The sequence below is a fragment of the Ischnura elegans genome, chromosome 6 (genome assembly GCF_921293095.1).
Source record: "Ischnura elegans chromosome 6, ioIscEleg1.1, whole genome shotgun sequence".
NCBI lineage: Eukaryota > Metazoa > Arthropoda > Insecta > Odonata > Coenagrionidae > Ischnura > Ischnura elegans.
Genome location: NC_060251.1, coordinates 61,809,249 through 61,830,689, shown reverse-complemented (window position 1 = coordinate 61,830,689; position 21,441 = coordinate 61,809,249). Strand labels below are relative to the sequence as shown.

Sequence of the window (21,441 nt, the reverse complement as noted above, 5' to 3'; positions counted from 1 at the left end):
GGAGGCGTAATGCTCAAATAGGGTGGTTTCCTATTATTTTTTATTGCCTAAATCGAAATATTAATACTCCTGAAGTACGTATTTAACGCTTTTAGAGTTTTATAAGACGATATCTATTTTTCGCGATTAAATTAAAAGTGAAAATTTTCAAGCGCGCGAAAACGCGACGGGTAAGTATGAATGCCGGGAAAAACTCCGCGTGACGTCGTTCTGGTTCCCGCTGCCGCAAGCGAGGTGACCTTGGGGCGAGGCTCTGAGCGCTATTACGACGCAGGATGCTAGCAGGTAGCCGAGTACCATGCTAGCTGGTAGCGCTTGGCTTAAATAAGGATTATTAATACCTTATCAAACAGACTGTGTGATTATTAAGACATATTTCCCTGAGCTCTGTGCCTCATGCATGCATTGGTAACCTCAGACGATGTAAAACTCCGATCCTCTCGTGTAGAAACTAGGTCCCTGTGATGTCACGTGGAGTGGCATCGCATAGGCGCCAATCTGGCCTTTTTCAAATGAGGTAAAATTGAACATTGCCGTTAGTCTAAACCGGTATTTCTAGAACGAAATAATTTGTACATTATGAATACACTAATGGTGGGTAACGAATCACAATCAATACCTTTCGTTTTCTTTAATGAAGGAAACTACCCTATTGTTTACATAAAATTAAAATATTCCATTAATCAGCTAAATTCCTGTTTGAATCCTTTAAATGCAATCACAATTACTCGCCAAAATCTTGGGTTTCCTGCTGCATAGGCGACCTAGTCAAACATTTTCACATTCATCGTTTAGTATTCGAGGTATTCGAAATTCGAGGTATTCGAATATTCGAGCAATGATTTAATATTCGAATTCGATATTCGAATTCGAGAAATCTACTATTCGACCCATCCCTAGATAATACATATGCTGCTTGCAGGAATAAAATATGAGCTTTGAAATGCAATACAGCTCTTGAATTTATGTGGATTGAATTGAAAAGTAAAATGGGTATACCACATACATTTTCTTTGGTTACATAAAAATGCTATCTTCATAAATAAATCTTTGGATTATGTTGTACTGATCTTGTGCTATCTTAACTTCCCAAGAAATTGGGTAATTGCGATGTATTGTGCTGAAATTATTAATTTTCCATCCTTTAGGTCCTGAATGCAATGAGGATAGTATGATGGATTCTATAGTTGAGGAAAGAACCACACAAGATGAGACATCAAATGGGAATCCTGGATCAAATGATACAGTGCCCCCGGAAGGTGGGCAGAAAGATCCCGTGTCTATACTTGAAGATCAAAATGAAGCAGCCATCAAAAGCATACTTGAAGCACAACCTTTGATGAAGGATACGCCCAATCCTAAACAAGAGAAGGCTCCCGTGAAACGTAAGGGCAAAAGAGTAGCTCGCAACAGTAAAGCTAAAGCTGTCAAGGGGAATAATTCTGGTGCTCTCATCATACCGTTGTCTGACACTGATGCTAATGTGGAAAACAATGGGCAACAGTCTGATGGAGCTAGTGCTGCCGCCTCGAATGAGAATTTACAAGCTAACGGACAGGAAGGGCCCCGGCTGATCATCCTACCCTTTAACGATGTCATGATGCCGCCATTAACGTATCCCACAATCATCTTCAATGGACTCCCTCAATGCATGGGTGTGTTTTGTTAATTAGTTGTAAATATTGGTATCTTAAGTTCATGGAACTAGGGAGAGTTCAGCTGATGTTTTGCCATAAGATTAATTTTGATGGTTCTGCTCTTCAGTAAGATAATATCATCTCTAGTTTTCATGAAGGCATGCTAAAAAGTTAAATTAACTGTGATCGTAAAAAATTCACAGTGCGAGATATCAGATACTTAGGATTGCATGTTTATAGTATTTTCTTCATTTTTTTTGATTTGCATGGTTGGACAGAAGTATGGCATAAGGTATTGAAGTACAGGTAAAAACAAAAATCTTGTCCAAGTCAAGTATTTCAAATCAAGCAACTAGGTTGTAAATCTGATTAATACATAGCAAAAATACAAGTATTACATGGGGAAGTGGAAGAGTAGCAGTAAGAAATACCCAAACTATTATACATATCACGCAATAACTTCTTAATGCATCCATTTTGGGATATTTCCAACAATAGGAGGCTCAAATTATATTTCATATATGGCATATGAACACATCATTTGGAATATCTGGTTAAAAGTGGTGACACCTCGTGAGTAGTGAAATTATATCTTGAGATAGATTTATTATTTAATTGAAACCACAAGGTTGAACATGGCCATGTGACTTTTTATGGCACTGGATCATTTTTACTGATGAAGCTGTCTTGAGGGTGATCATTCTTCTTGAAAACTTGTGAAGTCAGGGAATGTCAGGGAAAATGACTACTTTGTCAGAAAAATTCATTTATTATGTAGAATTCAAAGGATTTACTAAATGCATGTCATGCAAATGCGTACTACTGCTGTCCATTCCTTTGAAAAATAGCTAACAAAAATCTTGAAGAGTAAGATTCCTCTGCTTAAAAAAATCTTCTACACCCCTGATCAGTCAACTATATTAATGTAAAACTGTATTATTTGTCGACTTGTGTTATACCATGAAATTGTACATGCTTTGGAGCCCACTTAAACTGAACTCACTAATAATGGATTCCCACTTTTAATGAAGAAAAAGCTATTCCAGGTCAAGATAGGCCTGTTCGCCATGTAAAAATAATATGTATCCTGCTTTTAACAAAGGCCAACTGAAATGGGTTCCACTATTAATGTAGTTGTTGTCATGGAAAGATTTATGTTATACCCCTACCAAGCTATTATAAAATTTTTTTGGAAATATCGTAATTGCTTTTCTGACATTGAGAGATCAATCAATATCCAATTATATTTGCCTGTGAATTCTTGAGTAGAAATCTATCTTTGGGAATAATTTAATATTTTCTATATGAACTCTACTTCATTGAAAAAAGATATTGCATTTCATATTTAATTTTTGATCAATTAATTAGCAGCTTTTACATGTATTTTCTTTATTGTAATATTACTTCTCCTGGAAGGGAAGAAGGGCAAGGGACGGCCTCGAATGAGTTACAAAGGACATGAAGGATGTAAAAGAGAAGATATGCATTGCTATGAAAAGGCTAGGGATAGGAGAGGGGAATGAAGAGCTGCGTCAAACCAATGGATTGAGGTGTTGACTGATGATGATGAATATAACTTCATTATAATTGTGGGTACAATGACTTTAGGTTTTAAATATGATTAAATATCGAATAACACATGAATATATGTCAACAAATGCATTCTAATTTTAATGAGAAAATCATGCGAGGTGTTATTCTTTGCTAAATGGTCTTAAATCAATACATTTCATTCCAAAAGTCATGCGCTCCACTGCTAGGATAGTAGTAATGTTCACTTAGTTTGGTATTACATCATTGAAAACATTCCACTGGCTGAGAACAATCCTCACCTCGGAGATGATGACCAGTGCTCACAAGCAAATCAGAGGAATTTCTTTGAGTACCAGGGGCTGCATCTTTCAGGGGCTTCTCTGTCGTGGCAATTGGTGGTGAAAAATCAATGGTAAAATTTAGAAAGATGTTTTGGAAGGTTCGACTACTACTGGGATGAGTGAGTTAAAAAAACCACGAGGAAGTGGCGGATGGCCAAGGCTCCCTGTTGCTTCCTTTAATAGTCTCCACTTGAGCCACATGAGCACTTAATGCAGCTATGAAATCAAGTGATGAAGATGTGTGGATCCCGTCAATTACCCACCCGATGATTGACGACCTAAAATGGTTTTTCTTCACAATAAGAGGCCAAAATAAATGTAGGTTAAAATAGTCGAGGCAAAGTTTTTTCACAAGTGTTACGTTCCACTGCAAGATGTTTGCTTCCTGTACTCGATGCGGGCACCCTAAGTACTAAGTACCCACTAGACTGAAAATTGGTCAGTCGATCTAGAGACTCATATGCAGCTGAATATTTGTCTGACGAAAAAAGTCGGAAGAACGAGTGTGCTTGGGCACATCAAATAATGGGCAAGAGAGAAAATTTATGCTTTATTAGGCATGGGCACGTTAGTTATTTAACAACCTAAAAATAAAAAATTTGCAGAAACTATAGTGTTGAGATTTTCCGGAGGGCACACTAATTAATTTTTATTATGGTTGCTATCCTTTCCAACAGCTAACAGTAGCAATGTATTCTGTTCAATTTAAAAGGAAGTTCGTTAAAATTGATGGTTTGAGGTGTAACTTTGTGAAAGTGATTCATTATGAAAAATGGAAAAGAATAAACTTTTTGCTTTCACACGAAATATTTATTCACACATTTTAACACATTCACACATTTATGCACGACATTTAAAGGGATGTTAGTTGTTTATTCAGCCTTTGTAAAAATACCTTTGAAACGTGGTTTTTTTGGTGTTGGATACATTTTTTTGTTACAGAAGTCTTCCAATATTTAGAAATGTTTTGGAGTTAGTTCAATTAGCGTGACTCAAGATACCAATGCTAACTGCCTGTTAGGTATCCAAGAGAAGCTGTTGAGCATCTTTTGGGCATATGGATAAGTGGATGTACCAAAATGCTAGGATATTGTCACACAAATGAAGGTTAGCCATGTCTATGTAGAAGTAGCTATTCCATTTGTGACCTTGTTTCTTCAGGGGAATAAACTAACTCAGATTGGAGAACCAGGGAAATAGAATTAGTTAAATTTAGCAGAGGATGGAAAGCATAAAAAACTAAATCAGTATGTCCTCAGGAACAAACCAAAACTATTATTTCTGCAAGTTATAATTCTGTATTGGACTTTTTAATTTTTCGTTTGTTACCAAATTAACTTTATCTCCCTGATTAATTTGGTTCCTTAAATATTTTTGCCAGACCGATATTTTGCACAAAATTCATTTCGTCTTTCCTGATCGAGCAGAAACTCCACAAGGCCAACAAAATGTAGTTCTTAATTTATCCACAAAAGAAGTTTTGAAATTTGTCAATTTTTTGCTTACATCTGACATAATTTTATGTTCCTGTGCCATTATTGCTTCTTTAGAAATTTTTTGCTAGACCTCTATTAAACTGTATATGAATCTGCAGGTGACTGCAATAACCACTTCACAGTGGGGTTGGGATGCTTACCATATTTGTCTGAATATAGTCCCCCCTTTTTTTCCCAAAATGCCCATGAAAAGAGCTAAGGGGGGACTACATTCAAACCCATTTTTTAAAAATTTTTCCCGAAACTCAAGCCTCTAAATAAGGGGGAGGGGGGGGCTATATTCAGAGGGGGACTATTTTCGGAATACGGTACTTTGGGTGCCCTGTTGAACCCCATCCTGTGGGTCGATTGGGTCTAATAAAGTGTCAAAAATCCTGTATTGGAACATGGCACAAAATGAAAAAAAAAACCTCCCCATAAGTTTTTTTATTCTTTGGTTACATGGAACCTCTTTAACCCATCACCTTGTAGATGTAAATTTTGGTGTAGATCTTTTGTGAACTGGGAGAAATTTACCTGCATTCATATCTGCATGAGAGAAAGAGATGAGTGAACGTTTAGAAGTTTTAATTTCATCTTAATCCAATCCAGCCTCTCACTCACTCAAATACTTCCAATAAAGTAATGACCCGGTCATTATGTTCTTAAAATTACCCTTTCCCTGACATCGAATTCTTCTATTGCCCTTCAAGGTTTGCTACACCATCAGCAGGGTTCCCACTCAACCGTGAAAACCTTAAAACCGTGAATAAGCCGTGAATTTCGTCTACCGTGAAAAAACCTGGAAATAGCCGTGAATTTCATCATATAACCTTAAAAATCTCTCAAACTTGATTGTAGAACTACGATAGACAGATTAAAAGAAAAATCGATATTTCGATCATGTTTCAAGGCCGAGTCACGGGCAGATACTGTCCACGCATTTATCTGCAAATGTGTATTCGAAGCGCAACTATTAATTGGTCCGTGTGCCATGACAGCACATTGACCTTAAGCCTGCGATTGGAAGACATTAGCCCTGGAAAAAAAATCAGGCACGTCTTGACTTCCCCGCCACCCTGCTCCCTCCATTATCCCACTCACACCCTTTAGCCGGACCTGAATTTTGCTAGCGATAGGTGAAGTAATTAGAGATAGCACTTTCATTGCTGCGTTTGCATTCAAGGCATCTGTTGCGTTTGTTACAACTTTAGTTAATGTGCGGCCGATGATTGTTTCATGATCAATATTTCTGCCTAAAATGCCTTATCTACAAACCGTGATTTGATGACATTTATACCGTGAAAACCTGGAAAAAACTGTGAATTCTATAATGTAGTTAGAGTGGGAACCCTGCATCAGGAACCCTCTACCCTCACATCAGCTTAATTGGTTTAGTGAAGCATCCATTATTTGAGCAAATGTTCCTAATGCCTTGGGTGTGGGGCATATGGCAATGTTTTGTAATTTGTAGTATTTGAGACATCTGTATCCCGTTTTTCTCACGACAAACTTCGACAGCAGGGACATTTTTACTAATGTTGTCACTGCTACTTGAATTAGTAATTTTGCAATATCAGTTATTTAATCATATTAGCATACCCTAATTTTTGAGAATGTGACTTCACATCATCTTAATGAAAAGTTCTTAATAACGCTGTTTGTATTGTCAAAAGTCTTCTTTATAGGTTTTTTGAACAATTTTTCTATTGCAACTTTTCTTCCTCCAAATAAATGAAGTTAACAAACATATTACACTTTGATATTGTTAATGAAGATATCATGAACTTACAATGGTATCAAACAATTGTGTCTTGTTCTAATTCTAGTACATTTCTCTCCTATGCATTGTATGCAATCATCTATTATCCCAAGGGTTGGCTCCCTTATCCAGTGAAAAGATTTGTGCACCAGGTGATAATCATTTGTGCACAAAAGCTGTTGTATTATGAAATGCGTGTATGGAAGACATTTTATTCTCAATATCTCTCTATACCATATCTTATTTTTTCTTTTCATATATTTCAGCTCAACAGAAACCCAGACCTGTTCCAATTGCACCAAAGGAACCAGTCATAGTGCCCGGTACTGTCCTTAATTCTGCTCTTCCTCTTGTTTTGAAATTTTTATGGTTTTTTTTTCACTCGTTCCTGGAGTGCAATGGTATTTTTTTTAATTTTGCAGGTAATCCACCATTCATTCTCACAAAGATTAATCCTGAAGATGCCAAGAATATGTCTGTTGGGCCTTGTGAAAACATGGCATATCCGGGACGTGAACTGCCACCCCTCCATACCATCGATTTGACTAATCATCCAGAGGCAATCCAGCCTTTACCAGTTGTTGATCCTTCTGAAATTCGTGTGGAACCTTTGGGGTTGGGGATAGAGAATGTTGCAAATGAAACGGTAGCTACCGAATGTCCATCGGATGCTTTAATCATAGATTCCACCTGCAATCAAGGAGCAACACCAGATGTTTTGGCCTCTCGTCCCTCTCGTTCAGCCACGGAAGGACAGCAAAAGAATGTGGAGAAGGAGGGTGACACCCCAATGATGGCATCTGTAAAACCTCGGGCAAGCATGAGCACACCCAGGCGAAGGTCAAGGGGACACATCAGGGCATTAGATTTTGGCAGCACCCCTCCAAAGCCTTTGCCCTCTGCATCACAAGATTCTGTTAGCAAAGTGATGACAAGCACCCCTTTTGAAGCTGCCAGCAAGTTTGTGGGCCCACAAACTGTGGCCAGAAAAGAGTTGTCCAAGCGCTTGGGCGGACCAGGAACGAGGGAGTTGCCTGACCTTAGCACAACGTGCATTGCTACTAGGAGCCCTCCCCCACCCCTCAGCGGTGCTTGGAACAAGGTGGGGGTGGATCTCATATTTGGATGCGATACCTCTCCCACTTCCGAGCACACATCCCCTCCGAGTGCTAGTCATGGTGCACCTGAAGGCAGCAAGGAAAGTCAAGAGGGGTCTAAGGATGGTGCGAAGAGTTCCACGATATCTGTCTCTCCCAAAGCAAAGCTTAAAGGAGATGCCTGGGATGCTGCATTGAGGGCACAGATTGGCATTGGGGATGAAGCTAAAAAAATGTCTCGGGAGCAAATGCAGGCTTTGGCTCGTGCTGAGAGAGAAAAAAAGAAGCTGGAGATGCAGAAACGAAGAGAGGAGGCCAAGAGGATTGCTGAGGAAGCCAAAAGGAAGAAGCGTGAGGAGAAGGAGGCGAAGAAGGCGAAATGGGCTGAGGCCAAGGCTCTAAGAAAGAGTAAAGGATCGGCTAAGGGGCAAAAAAAGAATGTGGAGGAGTTAATTATGCCATCACTGCAGGATGGAGATAGTTCTAGTGTTGAGGAGACCACCTCTGTAGTTAAAGATGTGGATGAGAGAGAGGCTGAGAAGGAAAAAGATGCTCCATCTGTTTCACCCACGCAAGAGGCCTCCGTTCCAGTCCGGACGAGTGTTAGTAATGAAGAGGCGGTCGAGGGTGACCCTGAGCCTTTTGGAGAAAAACGGAAGCGAAATAGCTGGAGTGAAGTGCCTCCAAAGAAAAAAGCAGCTACAGATGTGAGGGAGCCCCAAGAGTCGGAGTCTCATAACGTCATGCCCAGTGAAACGGTGATGTCGCCAGAAAAAAATAGGGTAGTCCAGCAGTCCCCTGGTAGCTTGGCTAACAAAAGGTCGCTCCTGGGTCAAAGTGTTGATTCAGGAGAAAGTAAGTTCACGGGGAACTTTACAGCCCGTAGGTGTCTTGACCTCCACGAGACGCCACGGAAGCCAGAACAATCTAGTGTTATTGAAAGGGTTTCTCAGAAGAGTGGAGGAAATAATCTTTCAACTGGTGCAGATCGGACTACTTTAACTGTGGTGGATACACCACTTTTCCCTCCCACTCCAGGCATGTGTGTCATCGGCACGCCTCACAGAGAAGATTCTGGTGAAGCTGTGGAGGCATTTCCTAGCTACTTCAAACCTCGTGAGAAAGATGCCCCATCTGGAAAGGAGAAACCTGTTGAAGATGTATCCTCTGAGAAAGTGAGTGCCCAAGATCCTCTGCCTGAATCCCTGACTGGAGATTCTGTTGATAAGGAAAGTGTGGAAAAGGGTGTTGTTACCCCACCTAAATCCAAGAGAGGGGAATCTGGTGGGAGTAATGCGAGAACAAGTAATGATGATTTGTCTAAATCTAAGGATCATGATCCTTTGGAAAGTGATCCGGGAAAAAGTAATGATGTTTTGTCTGAATCTGAAAAGTCTGACAATCCCGTAGAAAAAGATGCAAGGGTCAGCGAAGATGCTCTTGTTAAATCTAAGGCTGTTGAGACTGTGAAAAATGATGTGAGAAAAAGCATTGGTGCTCTGTCGAACTCCAAAGATGGAGATTCTATGGAATTGAACATAACACAAGGTGGTGATGCTGTTGAAGGTCCTGAAGAAAGTGGTAAGGATGTGGGGAAATCGTCTTGTCCTGAGAAAGATCTACTGAAGGACAATAATGCTGAGGAGATTCCTGCCGCTAGTGGAAAAAAGACTGCTAAAACCAGAAGACTTCCGGCAAAGAAAACAAAAACCCCTCCTGCACGCCCGAAACCGCCAGGGAAATCAAAGAAGGAGAAGTCGATTGTTGAGGAAGAGGATAGAAGTGATTCAGAGAAGGAGTTTGAAGATGAGGTGCTGCCAACCAGAGTTTTGAGGCCAAGGAAGAAAACCAGCTATTTCAAAGGTTTGTTTTCTTTGGTTTAATTGCTACATGTTTGCAACTCTACTTTTAAAATTAATAAATTAGTTGGATTGATATGCTATTAAAATAGATGAAAATGTGATACATATTTATTCTTCATTGCCATATTCCTTGTATTCATGACATATTCATAACATCCAAGCCATTAAAAAAAAAGTAGTACTAGCTTCATTGTCAGATTTTAAAGGACAGGATCCAATTGAACTCATTAAAGATGAATAACAATATTTGTATACAAAAAATGTCAATACTGTTGTTCATTTTCAGGGAAGTTTGCTTCTAAAAATTTTATTGTTTGGACATTACCATATTGACATGCCTTCTATAGAATGAGTAGATATTAGTCTTGGAATCTTCAAACTTAGCTTACTTAAAGCTTGCCGAATATGGTTCATTAAAAATTCCCATGGGATTATAAAACCCCTGGCATTTATAATTAATGGTCTTGAAACATTTGCTATTCAGTTTAAGAATGTGATGACATTTAATTAGTAGATGTAATTAAGAGATGTTTGGACAGTAAACAATGGCAACAGCTTTTACAAGATATGAGGCATGAGTGTGTCTCCAGGTACTTATTCATTTAATATTCCTGTTGATAGTTTCTGGCACTTACGTATGCAGATGCTGTTAAAACGGTTTGAATTTTGAAATTGTATGTAAGAGTTTAATTTAAAATATAACAAATGCTTCATTGTTTGGTATGATTTGCAAGTAAGTCAGAATGTATTGAATATCTAGATGGAGGTTTATTTAAAATTAATCAGGTATGGTAAAAGTTAAAAACACTCAAGAGTTCAAAAGTTTTCCTGAACTCCTCGAAGGAAATGCAATGAAGTCCTTTTTCTGGGATAAATCAGAGACACGGCTCTCCATGTGTAGTGGGGAAGAATTGCCTCAATCTCAATGTTGTTTACCAAAACAAGTTGGCATGTTTGATATTTGTGGTAGTTATTGTGTGCTTTTCATTGCAGATGAATCAGGCAAGGTAGAAGAAAAAACAGATGATGTAACCAATCCTGAACCCAGAAAATCGGCTGCTAGGAAGAAATCATCACTAAGGATGAATGCTGAAGAATCACCTAGGTATGAAGACAAAAAGGATGACGCATCCAATGTCGAAGCCAGTACAGCGGTAGCAAAGAAGAAATCGGCACCAAGGAGGAAAAAGAAGGCTTCAAGTCCAGAGCCGTGCACTGATGTTGCAGAAGATGAAATTGAGGAAGGACTTGTGTTCACACCTCTGGCCCCAGAGGTAGTCATGAATCAATCGCATGAGGCTGAATTACTGGCCAAACAAATTAAACTCAAGCTAAGCCCGTCTGCTCCCAAATCATGTGACTTTGAGGAAGAAGAGGATGATGGGGACTCGGACATCACCATCAGTAGTCCCAAAGGGAAAATACAGAAGGCAGCAGAGCAGAAAGTTGATGGAGGCCCAGAGAATGATAGGCTGAAAAGACCTGATTCAGTTGCAAGTGATCATAGCAGCAGTAGTGAGTCATCTAGCAGTGATTCTTCCGACGAAGAGGAAGGTAATCATGATGACGCATTGCAAAGTGAAGTTGTTGCACCTCGCTCTGGCCAGGCTGTGATGGAAGCAAGCAATAGTGATAAGAGCATTGAAAAACGTTCTACAGAGGAAGTGGTGGGTGGGGAAGCTTTTCCAGAGAATGGTCAGTTAAGAAAATTGCTTGATGAAGGGGCTAAAAAACCAACTGCATCCCCTGTGGAAAATGAAAGTGCTGAGAAAAGTGATGGTAAACAAATACATGCTCATTGGAATATGGGGAATAATACAGAGCCTGTCAAAAGCCCAGGTAATAAGCTGGAGAGTGAAAAGTTGTGTTCAAGTCAAAATATAAAAGTACCAGAGAGTAAAGACATGAGCAAAGGAACTTTATTGTTATCTGAGAAGAAAAAGAGGAGAGATAATTTGGAAAAGATCCTCTTTGGTAGGGATTCCAATGATGCTGATGAGAGTAGTAAGATTGTGGAAACTCGTAGCACTATATTGCCTATCGTTGATCACAGCTTAGTCACTGAACTTGAGATGAAGAAACAAAGGACATTAGAGAGGCTGAGAGGAGGAAGAACTAGTCTAAGTCCTGGTGCTGCAGTAGGTTCTGGATTTAATTCATCATCGAGTACTGTTAAATCTACCCCTTCCCCATCTGTCTCTCCAAATGTTCTGCCTCTAACACCAACAGGGAAGAAAGTTGGAAGTGTAGGTGCTAGAAAGTCTCCCAGAAAATCATTGCCCGTGAAGGAAAGCTCCAAACTTGCTATTATTTTTGATGAGGAGGAAGATGAATTCCAAGATGACTGCCCTGAACTTAGGCTCAGTGAGGGAGAATGCGACTTTGATTCCCCAAACCAAATAATTTCTCCGGGAAAGTTTGAGCTCTTGGCCTCAGTGGAAGACAAATTGGCTCTATTGCATGGGGATTTATCTCCCACTGTGGTAAAAAAGACGGCTCGTATGTCCTGTACTCCTGCACCAAATGCTGGGGAAGGTTTGAAGGCAAAAGAAACCTTGAAGTCACCGTGTACCGAGCCCACTAGAGTGAGCAGTGCTCCAGACTCAAAATCCAATCAGGTGGGGAACCAGTCTCTACCTCAGGTTGAATTGGAGCCGATTGCGAGTACAAGTAAAGCTGCAGAACTGAGGCATAAAGCTGAAGAAAGAAAGCATCGCGCATTATCAAATGCTTTGGAAGCATCCAACAGAACATCTGGTATTACAGTAAGGAAGAAGAGACCATTGCGCTCAAATCAACTTGGGGCAGGGAATGACGATCTTTTTGGGGATGATGAGTGTGTTGAGGATAATGAAAAGTCTAGTTTGGGGCCACTGAATGACAATAAAGAAAAAGTGGGTGGAATGCCAGAAAAAGGTAAATCAAAAGCAAGTGAGAAAGCTGTGACAAAATTTATGGAGAGGAATACCAAAAGAGGTGTCCGTGTTAACAAAAATTCAGCTGAAATGGAAGTTACAGCAATGCATCCTAGCACGCATTCTGTATGTAACAGTGACAGTTCTGGAAAACAGAATAGAAGACAGAAAAAAAGGTCTGTTGACGATTCTGCAGTGTTAGAAAAAGGCAATCCCAAACCAACAAGGTCTAGGAGGAAAAGTGGGCATCCTCTTCTTCATACTTCAGAAGCTGGGCTAAATTTGATTCTGGATGAGGATGAGTTGACTCGTGATGGCTTTACTGAGAATATGAATGAAAAATCATGTGGTCCAGTGAATTCTGCTGATGTGGAGCTCAATTTCAAAGAGATTAGTAAAAACAGTATGCTCAACGAAAAACAAAAACAAAAGTTAGAGGACATTGAACCAAGTAAAGATGCAAAATCAGGTGGGAAACCCCAGAAAAATATTGCTTTTGTTGTTGCCCGAGGCAAATCATCTGAGAAAGATATTGGTGCCAACAGAGGATCAAGCTCTCCTCCTCCGTTGAAAATGCAAACATGTCGTTTGGAGCCTCTAACATTGGACGTTAATCAAGTTACTAAAAAGGGTAACAATGATGTGAGACAGTTGAGTAGCATTTCTAAGGTTCCTAAGGGTAAATCTTCTAAAAATGATGATAAGCCCACTCAGGCAAAACTACCTTGTCGTGATGATGGAGGAAAGTATGCTGTGTTAGTTGCTCCTTCTGATAAAGTGGCTTTATCTCTTTCAAGTGGTAACAAGTCAACCAAGAAGGCTGCAGGAAATGTAGAAGGTGCTAGAGTGTCTGGTGATCTTGGGAATGATGATGCTGAGCCTCGGCCCCAATCCAAGGAACAAGTACATCATGAAGATGTCAGGGATACAGTCTGTTCTTCACGCCAATCCAGTAGTAGTGACACAAGTGAAGCACCCTCTGCAGATGATGCCACAAGCGACAGTACGGAAGAAAATTGTGGCGTGTGCCCTGAGGCTCCTGCAGAGGGAGCTGTTAATAATTTGAGTTTGGTTGGACCGTCGGACATGTCCTTCAGCTCGAATGAAGTTTTGATACACATAATGTATGATGAAGACAATCCCCCCCCGCCCACTACCTCCATCCTTGATTCGCAGCTGGGTCCGCCATTATCACCATCTGCCCCTGAACTTGAAGGCCTCACTGTTGACTTGGGTGGTGAGGTGGTTAACATCGTCATATCGGATTACATTGAACTTCTCTCGATCACACCAAAGGAGATTAAGTCACATATCAGCCGTGGCATCAGAGGTAGGGTTATTTCAGCGATAATGAGTGGGAGCAAGAAGTCGAAAAATGATAAGGACGATAAGAAGGTTGCCGTAAGTAGGAAGAAAGGGGATGAATCTGAGGAAGGGTGCGGTGGTGCTACGGAGAGTTCATTGTGCAGTGACCGGAAGAGGAAGTTGACTGATGAAGCTGAGAGTGTTAAAGGTGAGGTGCCGTCAAAATTTTGTAGGCCGTCTCGCAGGAAAGAAAAAGATGCTCCCAGCAGGAATTCTGTCCATACAAATTCAGTGAGTGACAAAGATATGGCATCCATTCAGAGGGTGGTGGATGCTTGCAATGATTCCAACGAGAACAGTGTTGACGATGACAGTTTAATGACTTATGCTGCCATTGGTGCGTGTTCTGGTGAAAATCAGAATAAGGAAGATGGGGGTAGGAGAAAATTTCTGCCGTTGAAGAAGAGAAGAACCACGGCTGACGATAAACCATCGGTAAGTATCTGCCACAGCACCGTTGTCCCCGTCATTTTTCCATTATATGTTTCTATCCGTTTCTTTCCTTACCTCTGAATTAATTTAAAGTGAGAGCGCAAGGGTTAAATTAATTTATGTTGAAATACTGACTTGAGTACTACTTTTCTAATCTTAGGGCTTGAGTCACCTCTGGTGATGGGCCAAGTTAGTCTTTTCAGTGATGTCAATTACCGTTTATCCGATTAAGTGAGTCAATCAGGAATGACCAATTGTCTGTAATTACCTTCCTATGTCAATCATACTTTTGTCAGTTACAACTGGTGTCAATCATAACGGATGTCATTCCCAAGCATAGACAATCATGACCAATGTTACTGTATGATCAGTCAAGACCGATATTATTTAAAGTGTCAAATTACTGCTTAAAGCTGTTGTAGAATAAAATTTTCAAAAGCAGTTCTTATCCTCTTTTATCATCTTATGGTTTTAATAGTGTTTGCTGGAATGCTCATTAGCCAGAAAAACATCATCCGAGTCCATGATTGTAGTTTTTAGTGTAAATACTAAGTGGTGTAGAGTAAGTCTAGGAAGGTAATATGGAAATTTTAATTAATGTATACTTATAGGGATTGATAAATGTTATGAAATAATTGGGAATAGTTTCTCATGATTATTTCAACAATAAATAAATAGTTATTCAACAAAACTGATTGATGAGTGACATCAGTTACGAGTGACTGACTTTGGATGTGAATGATTGGCAGATAACTTCGGTTGTGAGCAGCCAAAGAGATCTGTTCACCGGAAAATATCCTGTTCATCAATCGATCTCACAAAAGAACTTGATCATGTATATTGGTCAATCACAACTGACCCATTGCTAGTCACCACCTTAATGTGCAGCGATTGTTATCTTTTTCTGCTTAGAGTTGGTGCATTTAGAACAAGAGTATTCCTTATCCATTGTGATTGTGATAAATGTATACAGGCCCAAATGATTTTTGAAATCAAGTAAAATGACACCTCTTGAAATTCAATGGAGAGAAAGGGAATTTATGAGAGACTAGGCCACATGTGTTGGAGATGTGGATATGGAAGAATGGAGATGGTGAGATGGATAGAGAAAAAACTATCAATTTTAGTCATTATGAGTTAGAGTGTGAAAGATGCTATTAGAGAAAAGGAGGGTAGAGAGAGTGTGAATGGAATACATCAGAAAGAGGGGAGATAGAGTGCTGAAATCTATAAGAGAGGGAAGGCCATTGGGTAAGCAAGGAAGGAGGATATGTTGTAAGAACAGGGTTCATTAACCCTCTAGCAGTCTTGCTGGTGCACTGAGTGCAGGGGCAGTCTGGGGTGATTGGGGGCCCTCGGCTGGGGCTCAAGACGGGGCCCCCCTTTACCGGAAAATTTTTACAACATTGCATTCCCGGAAATGGATTTTGATGCTATTCTTGTGCTTAAAAGTCTGCTAAAGGTTAATTAAAAAATAGCAATTTATTAAGAAAAGTACATGAAAAACCTCTAGTATAACCTTTTCGAACAACCTTTTCAAAGAATCATTAAGTTCCCTTTTATCTTCTGACACCTTCTGACATTCTTGTGCTTAAAAGTCCGCTAAAGGTTAATTAAAAAATAGCAATTTATTAACAAAAGTACATGAAAAACCTCTAAAATAACCTTTTCGAACAACCTTTTCAAAGAAGCATTAAGTTCCCTTTTATCTTCTGACACCTTCTGACATTCTTGTGCTTAAAAGTCCGCTAAAGGTTAATTAAAAAATAGCAATTTATTAACAAAAGTACATGAAAAACCTCTAAAATAACCTTTTCGAACAACCTTTTCTAAGAAGCATTAAGTTCCCTTTTATCTTCTGACACCGTTATTTTATTTTTTTACGTAATCCTATTACATAGAGTAAGTTGTAAATAAAGCTACTAATGAAAAATAGAACTTTATACAGTACACTCCCGAATATCTGGGCTAAGGATGGGGAGAAACGGCACGAATAATCAGAAAACGCAGATAATCCAAACTTTCACTGTAATGTCTTGAAATGTTCATAATTTACTTAAAACAAACAATATATTATTATCTATGGAGTTATTCTGTTAATTAAGTGTGCTTCCCGGTCTCATTGAGGGCTTTGTTCGTCCGTTCGCGGTATTTTTAGCGGAGATAACACGGTTGTACTCATATTATTAATGCTCCATGTAAGGCCTAGTTTCGGAAACCACACATCCGTGGCTGTGTGATCATGGTTACAGAAAAGTGGTTAACACGAATTCTTCAAAACTACTGCTTGACATCGGAAACTACACTGTCAGGCACCACAGCATTTTAAGATTAGATTGTTTAAGGCATGATACACCATGTTTACAGTCCTCATAAGAGGGAGAATAATTTATTATGCAAAGTAATATTTTTAAAATGTTGGAAAATTCATAATATTGAATTTTTTGTTGATTGAACTCAATGGTGCGCTGCAGTGTCATATGTCACTAGTGGGTTATGGGTAAAGGGAAATTGCTTTCTCCTTCTTCTTTAAGCTGTGTTAAAAAGACTCCTAATGTAATCACTTGATACTAGTAATGTACTCTAGTGTTTTCTGTCCTATTCTATAATTATTGTTCTACTCTTTTTAAGTTAAGGACTCCTGTTTTTTATGGTGATTAATTTTTTTAACAATTGGATTTTCAGCAGCCATCAGGAGATGGAGATGTGGTGAATAGTAATCCTGGAATATTCTTCCCTTTGAATGTCATGGAAATAGAGGATTTTCTGTCTAAAGTACATGGTGAAGCGAGTTAATTCACAAGCCTGTGCCTATATTTTATTAATCAATTTTTTGAGTCAATCGGTAAGGTATTGATCGTAGCTGTTCATCGATGCACCTGAAACGTACAATTTTCTAACAATTTTCATGTACTTTGCTCATTAACAGTTACCCTAACACAGACTTGTGTTCCTTTGTGTATTAACTTGTAAAGTACATCTTTGAGTATCACTCTGAAGTGTATCATTTTATAAAAAAACTATTTTCCACTAAATGCGACTTTTTATTCCCCATACATGTTATGAAGAAGTTGTCCTCATTATCTCTTGAAAAATGGTAATCACTTCATTATAAATTAGTCCTCCAGACCAGAATGTGAGAAAGTCTTCATCAAAATACCTCTTATTCCTTGAAAGAAGAAACCTCATGCAGGTATGCTTCCTTATGAATTGGTCACATTAATTAATCTAATTTCTGTTCTGCATCTCTTTTAAGTGGTTGCATGATACTACTAATGTTGTATTTTCAAAGAAGTGAATATTGCTGCCGTACATAACGTTGACTTTTGACCCATTATGTGTTTTTTTTATGTTGTCATTTCACCCCTTATTATTTTTATTTATCATCTAATGGGACCAATGACAGTTGTGGTGAGCTTCAACAGATGTGTCGTAGACAAGTTTTCTATAGATAGGATATTATTTTTCCTAACTTTCCCTGAAGTCAATGACTGCCATGGCCTTGGTGTATGTAAATAGCCCTGAGGAAGCTAATGGGCAAAGCAATATATATTATGAGTGCTTTTGTGAATCTGCAGATATAGCCCATTGCATTTGCTGCTCAGAAGGACTGAAACATATTTTTGTTAATGAAAGTACATAATTAGTAACTTACCTAAAATGATAAGTTCCCTGGTGAATGTTTTATGAATGCCTAGTGTAGTTCCTTTTGTTCATACCATGTTTTACAGCTTATAAGACACCTGGTTATGAATGTCACCCTTATAATTGCCTCTTGTCAAAAAATATTTTATCTTTCTAATAATTTATATAATGTAGACATATTTGTCCTTATAATTTCTTAAAATATTCCTTAAATATGAGTCACATTGAATTATTGAGTGTTTTTTTGGTCCATGCATTTTCTTGTGTGGGACTAATTTTTTGCATTCATTCATTGTTAAATGAACTACCTTCAGTTATAATTTTCTGAATATACTTTTAAGCTACATATATGGTATAATTGTACCTGACTCTGTATTGCCAGATCCCTAATCTCATGTTTTATAAGCTGTGAAATATGGCACATTGGTGCCTGATTTAATGTTGTTTGGCACTTAAAAAATTTCTTTACCTTCATCATCACATAGTATCACTACAACTATCAGTATTTATTGACAATTATTTTTATTATTGTAATTATCATCATGAATGATCTACCCCAATAGGTATCATATTACAGTGTTATGTTGTGTTATTTTCATTCATCAATTAAAGATTTCTGTACATTATTTACGACTGAGAATAGGTTCATTGCTTGTTATAATGAATTCAATGTTGAATAGCTCAAACATGTTTGCCCATTTATCATTTTTGGTGAATTATGCTGTAATTTTTCAAGGGTGTAATTTTTTTAAATGTTTGTCATCATGTAGATAATTTGATATGTACAAATGATTTTTGTGAGTGTAAATACACGAGTTAATTTTTTTTTGTATTTTCATTTATACACATGGTAGAGGTCTGTCTGTTCTTCCTGAGGTATTCTCTTAGATCATTCTTATTAATAATAATAGTAAAAAATTATTTGCCCAAGGACACAATACATCATGATACAATCATAATATAAGTACATACACTTAAAAAAAAACAATTTCATAAAAGAAATGTTGCAGTTCATAGTACAAATACTTTTTTAAGCTATAAAATACACTTTTGCCTTATAGTTTTTTACGTAATGACGCTAATTTTAATATGGTGATACAAAATTTTATGGAATTTTTGAAATTTTAATAATAATTCTTGACTCATATGTTGTCTCCGCTTTCTGTGTGTGATACATATTAAGGTTGGTGTGTTCCAGGTTGTGCAGGCATACTAGCTTTGGTTCAATAATTTTGCTATCTATTTTACTGGATTCTTCAGGTCAAGAGTTACTTTTAGACACCAGCCATAACATTTGGCAAAACTATTTCTCTGTAAAATCAAGAATGCACAAGTTGCGCAAAAGATGCATGCCTTAAGTAATTGGCATTAATATGTACCAGGAATTCACGGTATACATAATGATGAATTATTGAATTTTTAAGTAGGGTGGTTTAGGATGTAGGCTCTCTGGATGTTTTCAATGGACTTTTTTTATTTTTTATGTCCAATGTTTTTTCTGTGTCATAGACTAATCAAATTTCTCATAAATGAAATTTTCTAAAGAAACGGTAGTTTTGGATTAGTCAAGCTTTAGGTAGAATTAAAAATAAGTGCAAACCATTGTATAAGATCAGAATCAGAGTGATTGCATTTGATGTAATGGGCCATGTTAATCACGAACTGTACTTACACAGGGTTTTTCTAAATGATGGAGGTATTTTCACAACTTTGTATTTATACAAGTACAAATCCAAAGGGTTAAGGCCATATGATTTTCAGCACTTAAGAAGTAGGAGACGAGTCAAAAAACTGATAAATAATGATAGCTTTATTTTTTCGAGCTCTATCACTAACGACTTGAGAAAAACTTGCTGAACAAGCCGAATGCCATTTAGCCTTTACATATTAATAAATTAAAAGCTTAAAGGGTTTCGATAGAGCCAACGCTTCTAGGGGAGGGAATGCTAGCAATATTGTATTTACAGAAAAAAATATTTTGATAATAGCTGAAACACTGTTGTACAATGGGTGGAGCTCACTGTTGACTTCCTTATTAGTGCCCTTTAGGGGTTGAATTTGACACCTCGTTAAAGGGACCAAATGGGTGGTAAAAAGCTGTAAAAAATTAGATATACATAATTGTATCATTTTTGGTATTGACTGCATATTAAAATTCTGATACTATTTTGGCCATACCGTGTGTTTCATCCCAAGTTATAAATGAGGGAACATTTTGCTCTTTAAAGCCCATACTACACAATCAAAGTAAAAGGTGATGATGACTTTACTGCTGATTCAGTTAGGTACCTACCACCAGAGCATTTAACTCCCATTGGAAAGCCTCTTAACATCTTTAGTGCCAGCATATATTACATCGTACTATACTTAAAGCATGCTTCAGCTCTTTTTGAAGAATCTGTTTATTTGCACTCAAATTTATTATTCCAACTTCAATGAATTCAAACCTAGATTTTCATGACATTCATTCTTTTAAATGATGCATAAAAAAGGGAGAACAATAATTTTCCTTATTTTCCAAAATCAGTTTCCAAAGATGGTCAAAGCCTATGTTGATGTCGCATCAGGTATGTTTAATACTCTCTGTCCTTTGGGTGTGTTACAACTGCCGTGGGCCTTGCCAACTGTCATTGTTAGAGCTGGTTAGGATGTAGTAAACATTACAGTAGTTTTTAAACCAGTAAACTGTATTATTAGGATCTGCTATTAGAAAGAAGTGTGTTCAGTTTAACCATTAAATACCCAGCTTGCACATATAGGTATTGGGGCAAAAACTGTCTTGCCTGTGAGTGCACGCAAATTTTATAGGGTGGGAATAATATCCAGCAGTGAACAGCAACAATGGGAGATTAAAATTTGGTGGTTATAGGATAATAACACTAAACTCTAACCTGAAAACAATTAGGTAGGTCTGCAAGAAGGGCTACATAAGTTGCGGTAACTGTGAACTTCATCTCAGGTGGTGCTCTGCCTTCATGCACATGGGGAATTGGCCATCTCTCTGTTGTTGTGAAGCAAGTATCAATGAAAAACAGTATTTTTCTAGTGGTAAAGATAGCGAAATGCCATTTATTCTGTGTTTTTGGTTTTATTTTTTATCTTACAATGCAAAAACTTTTTTCCTACTAACTGTTTATTACCTTACATCATTGTTTTAAGGTTTAAAATGCCATAAGAGGTCTGAAGATGTGAGATGACTATTTGAAATGATTTCATATATGTACATCTCTTTGTGCTGCATGAGATTAAGAGGAGAACAGATTAATGTATAATTAGAAGATGACTACCGTGCTGCTAAGAAGATTTATTTAGGTTATTTTATAGCAGTCTTATTGAGAAATTGGCCACACTGATGGTTGACTGCTCCGCAAGACCAA

The 21,441-nt window shown here is 38.1% G+C and overlaps 1 protein-coding gene across 2 annotated transcripts in view; it reads left to right on the top strand.

The window, feature by feature from the left end:
- The window catches only part of LOC124160837, a 38,964-nt gene extending 20,075 nt beyond the window's left edge, over window positions 1–18,889 (top strand). The window contains exons 8-12 of one of the 2 annotated variants that reach the window (XM_046536928.1): window positions 1,149–1,385; window positions 7,015–7,071; window positions 7,171–9,708; window positions 10,701–14,422; window positions 17,105–18,889. In XM_046536928.1, the coding sequence (XP_046392884.1) occupies window positions 1,149–1,385; window positions 7,015–7,071; window positions 7,171–9,708; window positions 10,701–14,422; window positions 17,105–17,215 (6,665 nt within the window). In that variant the 3' untranslated portion in view covers window positions 17,216–18,889. Of the gene's footprint in view, window positions 1–1,148; window positions 1,656–7,014; window positions 7,072–7,170; window positions 9,709–10,700; window positions 14,423–17,104 lie in introns of both variants that reach the window. The other variant, XM_046536927.1, reaches the window with a different exon arrangement.
- Window positions 18,890–21,441: the final 2,552 nt, after the last annotated feature.